General features: G+C 48.9%; 2 protein-coding genes across 2 annotated transcripts; both read left to right on the forward strand.

Moving 5' to 3' along the window:
* Positions 1-5,698: 5,698 nt before the first annotated feature.
* EI90DRAFT_2393178 (uncharacterized protein) lies at positions 5,699-6,596 on the forward strand. Its single transcript, XM_039052964.1, has 3 exons — positions 5,699-6,112; positions 6,164-6,376; positions 6,477-6,596. The coding sequence occupies exons 1-2, from the start codon at positions 5,783-5,785 to the stop codon at positions 6,230-6,232; spliced, it is 399 nt and encodes a 132-aa protein (XP_038911097.1). The 5' UTR covers positions 5,699-5,782; the 3' UTR covers positions 6,233-6,376; positions 6,477-6,596.
* Positions 6,597-6,706: 110 nt separating this feature from the next.
* EI90DRAFT_3130438 (Caleosin) lies at positions 6,707-7,412 on the forward strand (the record flags this gene model as incomplete). Its single annotated transcript, XM_039064307.1, has 5 exons — positions 6,707-6,826; positions 6,893-6,900; positions 6,971-7,051; positions 7,147-7,255; positions 7,332-7,412. 5 exons carry the CDS (start codon positions 6,707-6,709, stop codon positions 7,410-7,412), a joined length of 399 nt encoding a protein of 132 aa, XP_038911098.1.
* Positions 7,413-7,794: the final 382 nt, after the last annotated feature.

Genomic DNA, 7,794 nt, shown 5'->3' on the forward strand with positions numbered 1-7,794 from the left:
TACATGAGTGACAAGATAAATGTGTGGTAAAAGCGCAGTCTCACCTCAGTCAATCGTTGTTGAACTGAGGGAGACGAAAGTGAAAAATTGTTCACTGCTTTTATAAGCAGTCGCCTCAATGGCGCACTGACTTTGGTAGCAGGAATACCAAGAAAGGAAAAATAGCGCCGCTAGCTCAACATCACATTGTGAGTTGGCCACAGCGCACTATAACTCCCAAGAAAACCAAGATTTCAACACACCCACTCGATGTGGCTACTCACACAGTCCCATCGCTGTTCTAAACTTCGAATGTTTGGCGTACGCGAGAGCCTTCGTCAATACGTCGGCTACTTGATCATCGGTAGGGATGTATTGTAAAGAAATCGTGTGATCTTCTACTTGATCGCGAATAAAGTGATGTCGGACGCCAATATGTTTCGTTCGTGCGTGAAATGCGGGATTGGTGGCAAGCGCGATAGCGCCTTGATTGTCGACAAGGAGGGTGGTTGGGTCGGAAGGAGGGAAGTTAAGGTCGCGTAGAAACTGTTGAATCCAGAGCGCTTCTTTAGTTGCATGGGTAACAGCCATATACTCGCCTTCGGTACTCGAGAGCGCCACCGACGTCTGTTTCTTTGAACTCCAGCTTACCGCTGCTCCGGCCATGGTAAAAACGAATCCAGAAATAGATCGAGAATCTCTCGGATCTCCAGCCCAATCCGAATCGGAATAGCCAGTCTTGTCGCTAGACTTCGAATTACCGTCGTAGACCAATTTGAAATGTTTTGTAGCATTGAGGTAGCGTAGTAGACGATTGATAGCGGCCCAATGCCCTTCTCCTGGATTGGAAGAATATTGGCTGAGTATGGTGATGGCGAAGCTGATGTCTGGTCGAGTTCCTAGCATCGCGTACATTACCGAACCAATTCGGGATTGGTATTCGCGAGCGTTGATGTCAGGGTCAGAGCTTTCGTGGCGAGTGAGTTTGAGATTCGGCATCATAGGAGTCGAGACTGTACGAGAGGTGCTAAATCCAAAGCGATCGACAACCTCGGATATGTAGCGAGATTGAGAGACAAAAATTAAGCGCCTTTGGCGCTCGCGCGTGATTTCCAGTCCAAGGAACCAATGAATTTCCCCCAAGTCCTTCATCTTAAATGTGGACATTAGCTGCTTCTTCTTCTTTCGAAGAAGGGGAAGGTGGTTGGAAAGGATCATTAAGTCATCGACATAAAGAGCGACGATGCAAAAATGAGCGCGTTGGGAAAGAATGAAAACGGCGTGATCTGAATTCGAGCGGGAGAAGCCGAGTTTGTTCAGTTCGACTTTGGCTTTCTTGTACCACGCTCGAGAGGCCTGTTTAAGGCCGTACAGACTCTTCTCCAATTTCCATACGATGTCTCTCCTCCCATAGTCTGCTGAGCCAGGAGGCAGCTGCATAAAAATCTCATGCTCCAATTCCCCGTTGAGGAACGCGGTCTTCACATCCATTTGATGTATTTCAAGATCGAGACGGGCACCTAACGCGAGGAGGATTCGGATCGACGACCATTTGACCACAGGTGCGAACGTCTCCTCATAGTCTACCGCGTAGATTTGGCTAAATCCCTTCGCCACTATTCTCGCCTTATACCGCTCTATTTCACCATCGGCCCCTTTCTTCAAAGCAAACACCCACTTACTCCCGACGACGTTGTGGGGATCGACTTCGTCTCTGCGCACAGGAAGGTAAGTACCTGTTTCCTTTAGCACATTTAATTCGTCGGTACACGCCCCTAACCATGAGTCCGCGTCAGGACGATCCATCGCCTCGCTGTACGTTCATGGTATTTTGATGCTCGCCGTCATTGCCCAAGCGACATTCACTGAATCAGTGGAAGGTTGAGTCCGATTATAAGAAGATCTCTCATATCGGGGGTCGTCGTCTGGAATGGGCGCGTGGCGGATTCTGGTTGAGCGGCGGGGTAGGGAGTCCTGGACTACAGGTTCAAGTTGGAGCGGGGGTGAGTTTTCATTCTCTGCTTCTCCTACTTCCGACGTCCCTCCATTATCTTCCTCTCCTTCTTCTAGATCTCCTCCATCATCATCATCTCTTTCTCCCGACTCTCCATCTTCATCCGCTGGAACGATTACGTGTGTCGGGGAGTTGTGAGACTCGACCTCGATCGTTACGCGTTCCGAGTTCTCCTCGTCGCTCTCGAAGAAATGGACATCTCTCGACTCGTGCAACTTTCGAGCCTTTGGATCCCAAATAAGAAATGCCTTCTTGCCCCGAGCTAATCCAAGGTGGATGCCGGGTTTAGAGCGATCGTCAAGTTTGCGTCGGAGGTCGCGATGGATATGGAGGGTTGCATTGCACCCGAAGGTACGTAGCATCGATACATTTGGCTTGTTGCCTGTGTACCTTTCGTGGGGGAGATGTCGTTGGGGAGCGCTGCATGAGGAGAAACGTTCTTTACGAACATGGCGTGTTGGATAGCGTATGGCCAAGAGGTACGTCCAATTTTGGATTCGACGCTTTTCAGCATCGCGACACTCATTGACACAAGGGTTCTGTTGACTCTTTCCGCTACACCGTTTTCCTGAGGCGTTCGAGGGTTGGTCTTTTCGTGAAGGATGCCGAGGGATTTGAGATAGTTGGAGAAATCGGAAGAGAAGTACTCGCCACCGCCATCTGTCCTGAGAATCTTTAACTTATTCCCAGTTTGACGTTCGGCTTCCGCAAGGAATTCTTTGAACTTATCGAGTGCGTCGGATTTGTTCTTCATTGGATATACGGTGAGGTACTGACTGAAGTCATCGACGAAAGTAATGAAGTATTTGTAGCCTTCACTCGATACTGTTTGCAGTTCGCAAACATCAGAGAATACACGACCAAGTACTTGGTCGGAGCGGGTTTGTGTTTCGGAAGGAATGGGGTTTCGGTGATGAGATGCGGCTTCGCATTCGGGACAGTAAGTTGATCGATCAGCGTCGTTTGCTCCTATAACATCCATTCCCTTAACCATTCCACTCCGCATCATCCTCAAGATCGAATCTTTTGCGATGTGCCCCAATCGGGCATGCCAGATGTTGAGGGATGCAGTAGCGGTGATGGTGCGTGCGACGTTAGCGTTGTTGGTATAGGGGTAAGTGATGAAGGCTGTGGATAAGGAGGGGATTCTCACTGGCCATCGGTAGAGGCCCTTTTCCACAGGCACGACGGTGACAAGTTTCTTGGAGGAGTCGAAAATTCGACATTTTTGGTCCCAGAAGTCTGCACCTGCACCCGATTGGTTTAGTTGGAGAACGGAAAGGAGGTTGTGTGCAATTTTGGGGCAGTAGAGGACGTTACGGATTATGAGGGTTTCCTGTGAGTTCCCGACGTCATACTCTACTCTTATCTGTCCAATCCCCGGCGCTAAAATCACATCCTTATCTCCCAAAACGACCTTTTTAGGGACATCAAGAGGGCGATAGGATATAAACCAGTCGCGATTGCGACACAAGTGAGAAGTGGCACCAGAGTCAATCACCCACTCAGTTCGAGCATGATGATCAGGAGTAATCCCCGCGTTTAGCGAGTTGAGTGTGTTTGCTACTTCCTCCGTCGTTTCAGTTACCAAGGCTTTCTCCTCATCCACAAATGTTATTGCCGTCTTCACGGATTCTTTCGGAGCGCCTGAGCTCTGACCTTGTTTCCCCTGCCTCCTCGGTTTCTTTCCCTCGGACCCACCACCTTCCGACCAACATTGTTCGAACGTATGTCCCAAGTTGCCGCATTTAGGGTTAGTGCAGCGGACTACCGATTTAGGGGTGGCGGCGTCAGACTTGGAGCCACTGGACTTCCCTGCATTGCGGCGTTTGGATTTGCCAGAGTTAGCAAACATGGCAATAGTCTTTGGGTCAGAATTACAGAGTTTCTCTTCCAAAAGGACGTAATCGATATACCCTTCGGAATCGATGTTGTTCCTCTTCATTTGCATGAGGGCAATGCTTTTGATGGTGTGGTAGGATTCGGGGGTGGCGGAGATGAGGGCAGAGAGGTAGCTTTTGTCTCCAATTTCGAGACCTAAGGAGGTGACCTTGAGGCGCGTGTCTTCCACTTCTTGGAATTGGGGACCCAGTGGTTTAGAGTCGTCAAAGTGAAATTGGAAGAGGGAAGAGTGAAGCATGTGCATGTCTTGTTCGTCCTTTCCGACAAATCGGTCAGAGAGGGCTTTCCAGGCAGCACGCGCAGTAGGTTTGTTCCTCATCATGGACAAGCAGGAGTCGCTAACATAGCACCTCAAGTAGGTGAACGCTCTCTCATCTTTGTCGAGCCAGTCAGCTAAGGTCGGATCAGTGTCCGGGGGCCTTTCAGTGCCGCCTTTTGACACATCTTCTACGACATCCCAGATCCGGTTTATCTTCAAGACACCGCGCATCCTTGATGCCCAGTTGGAGTAAGTTTTACCATCAGCGTCTAGAATAGTTATGGGGAAACGGGTATTGTCTGTAGTGGTGGGGGCAGGGGCTGGCTGAGAAGTGGAGGGGGTAGTCTGCGACATGGGTGAGTTCTGAGTGAACTAGGCTCGTAACCTATTAGAATGTTAGCGATTTACGCTAGCGTTTTACGCTCAGTCAATCGTTGTTGAACTGATTAGATTGGAACTAATTACCTAGCGTTTTACGCTAGGGCACATGAGGGTACATGAGTGACAAGATAAATGTGTGGTAAAAGCGCAGTCTCACCTCAGTCAATCGTTGTTGAACTGAGGGAGACGAAAGTGAAAAATTGTTCACTGCTTTTATAAGCAGTCGCCTCAATGGCGCACTGACTTTGGTAGCAGGAATACCAAGAAAGGAAAAATAGCGCCGCTAGCTCAACATCACATTGTGAGTTGGCCACAGCGCACTATAACTCCCAAGAAAACCAAGATTTCAACAAGGTTTGCTCAACTGAACTCGTGTATGCATATGTGTATATGTAGTTGTGCTGTTTGGAGCTATCATTTTGCGCGTCCACGGAGCTCCTCCGACTGGGTACGAGTCTGACAGGGACCTGACCACCACAATTCCGAAAATTTCCGTGGAAAAATGATCTCCGGGCTGGGTGAAGTAATCAGGCAATCAGAGACAATCAATCAATTTCGGCCAGCTCCGGCGCTGCAAAACAGCTGAGCTATATTGTAAATAGCAGAGTCGACCGACTCATCGTCTCGGGGGCTCTTGGCTCCCACAGTCCACAGCAGGTCTCGTATTGCCGAAGTTTCTGGGTTCCAAGAAGAAGAAGAAGCAAGGACGCGTACTTGGATCAAATCGGTTGCCCGTGGGAAATAATCGCAAAGCGGGTCAATGGATTTCTTGCTCGGTCTAGGTAAAGACTGGCTTCACCATTTGATAAGCTGACCCCTTGAAAAAACGGTATTTGGCAGCCTCGCTTGCGGAACTGGTACACCTCCGGACTTTGGCTTCCTGTATGGATCCCTACTTCCTCAGGTATGGAATCAAATTCCCTTACCCTGTACCGTTAAATAATGCGGTTTGAGCAATTGATAAACCTTTGCCGCGTTTGGGCGCTATAACCCTTCCTCTTAGGCATGCTTTCGCGGGCATTGATTCCGGACTTCGGCAAAAGTTTCGACGACCGAGACTGGTGGGGTGCATTAAGCTCCCCTGCCTTTAGCTTATCCACGCATTCCAGCGTGCTGGGATTGTTCATTTTTCAGTATGTCCAACGGTTTCGTCTGATGGCCTCGGAACTGCTGACATGCTATGTAATAAAGAGCTCCATTTCCTTTACCTCCATGCATGATAGCGCAAATAGCGTCGATGACCAATTATGTGGCTTGTCCGTCCGTCTGCTGCTTTGCCAACCCCTCTTTCGATAGTCACCATCCCGATCTTCACGAGCCAGGTCTTAATTCTTGGCTGCGCTTGGTTGCGCTTGGTTGCGCCTGACCAATCTCTTGGAATTGGCATTTTGCTCTCGCAACGGACGCCAAACACCGCTAGAAGTCAAATTCGACTCGTATTTATCTCGATCGACCAACAAACCCTCTGCCTTAGCCCTGCCACTCCCCCCCCAGCACAATTTCACCCACAAGACTTGCTATTACTACCGATGACACGACCTGAGTCCACTATCGGTGAAAAGACAACTCTACAGAAGGTAGGATCTTCACATTAACTTTGCACCGCAACCACAAGATGCTCACCTTAGGCTTGGGACGTCTCATCTCCCACGTTTGGGCGCTTACCAGCATGTTGGCTACTTCGATCTAAACAGTGATGGTGTGCTTTGGCCAATTCACACGTTCAAACGAGTTCGCGGTAAGCTAGTGACAAGGCGCCCACACTTCGAATCGTCTTTCTTAGCTCTGGCCTTTGCATACAATCATGCGGCTCTTCACTTACTGCACTACAGCGCTAGACTGTAAGCACTACCATTCCCTGATCAATGCCATCCTCAAACTAGCACCTTATTATTCTTCCACCCCCCCTAAAAAAACCACATTCTCACCTTACTTCACCAGTCGGGCTCATAGTTGCAATTCTATTCACGGTTTTAGTTCACACCGCTTTCAGCTATCCATCACTCCCACGTCCAACGTATACGCCGAAAACTTCGATCTTCTACATTATAATTTCGATCCCGTTGTACATTTTGAGCCTCGTTCCAGATCCATTCTTTCGGTAAGTGAACATTTTATCCCTGCCGTGTGTGATCGAGAGTTCCATTTGTTTCTCCTCCCCCACCTGTGTTATGCCTTGCGTCACGGCCTGGGACAGAGTTTATATCAAGAACATCAAGTGGGATGTGCACGGATCCGATTCGAGGGCGTTTGATCCTGATGGGAACTTCGTTGATGTTAACTTTGAAAGGGTATGCATGTCGTATAACCTGTTTTGTCGTTTAAGAATATGACCGCCTTACACCGAATGTGTTTAGATCTTTGAGTATGTTTCGCTTCTCATTGAACCACGATACCTCACTAACAGCCGTATTCCCTCCCCCCACCTTTCTCAGAGAGCACTCCACTGCGCCCAACAAGGACTCACTCTCACTCTGGGAGACACTTGTCATGCTTTGGAATCTTCATAGTGCAAAGTAATGGCACTTTCCGTTGTTCGCAATTCCACACACCCGACCAATACATAATCGTTTCTGACATATATTCTCACTCTTTCTCACTGTTCACTTAGTGATTACTTCGGGCCCATAGCAAGTTTAGCAAGTTGGCTCGTTGCGTGGTACCTCCTTGCGCCTCAAGACGGGAGGATCCCGAAAGCGCACCTCAGAACGATATACGATGTACGTATGATTCAACATCGTCATTCTCATATTGAGCTGGGCCCTGACACTCGGGTTTGCTTCGTGCTCACGTTAGGGGTCTGGGTTCCATTCGATTGCCAAGCAGGTGGCACTCGGAGGGAAACGCGGACGCGTAGATCCAACACTCAAGCCTTGAGATGATGGGTTTTTGGCCAGCAGGGGAATCAACGCCTGATACTTACACTTTGGCTGAGGCGTGGCTACAAGAGAGCCCTTGATCCTTGTTGCCGTATTGGGTTGTTCGATTCTTTATTGGAGTCGGTATTGTTACTTCACGTGTGTTACGTTGCAAGAATGTATTTTTCTTTTTACTGTAGAACGTCATCCTCTGGTCTACCTGGCTGATCCCAGGTTTAAATCATTGTGGCGCAACAGGGGTGGATAAAGGGTCCGAGGTCTGAATAAGTGTGAGAATAAAATCTGGTGACATATAGGGTCCAACCGCCATTTACGCCCTCGAGCAGCTCATGTCTCACTGTGGGAAATGTTTCACAGTAAATGACCAGAATTACTCTGGT

Source organism: Cantharellus anzutake, assembly GCF_015039405.1.
Source record: "Cantharellus anzutake strain C23 chromosome Unknown EI90scaffold_66, whole genome shotgun sequence".
Lineage (NCBI taxonomy): Eukaryota > Fungi > Basidiomycota > Agaricomycetes > Cantharellales > Hydnaceae > Cantharellus > Cantharellus anzutake.

Bases quoted from the DNA above. Each gene is read 5' to 3' on its own strand.
- EI90DRAFT_2393178 (XM_039052964.1), top strand. From the start codon at position 5,783: ATGTGGCTTGTCCGTCCGTCTGCTGCTTTGCCAACCCCTCTTTCGATA. The intron at 6,113-6,163 runs GTAGGATCTTCA...TGCTCACCTTAG, and splicing joins AAAAGACAACTCTACAGAAG to GCTTGGGACGTCTCATCTCC.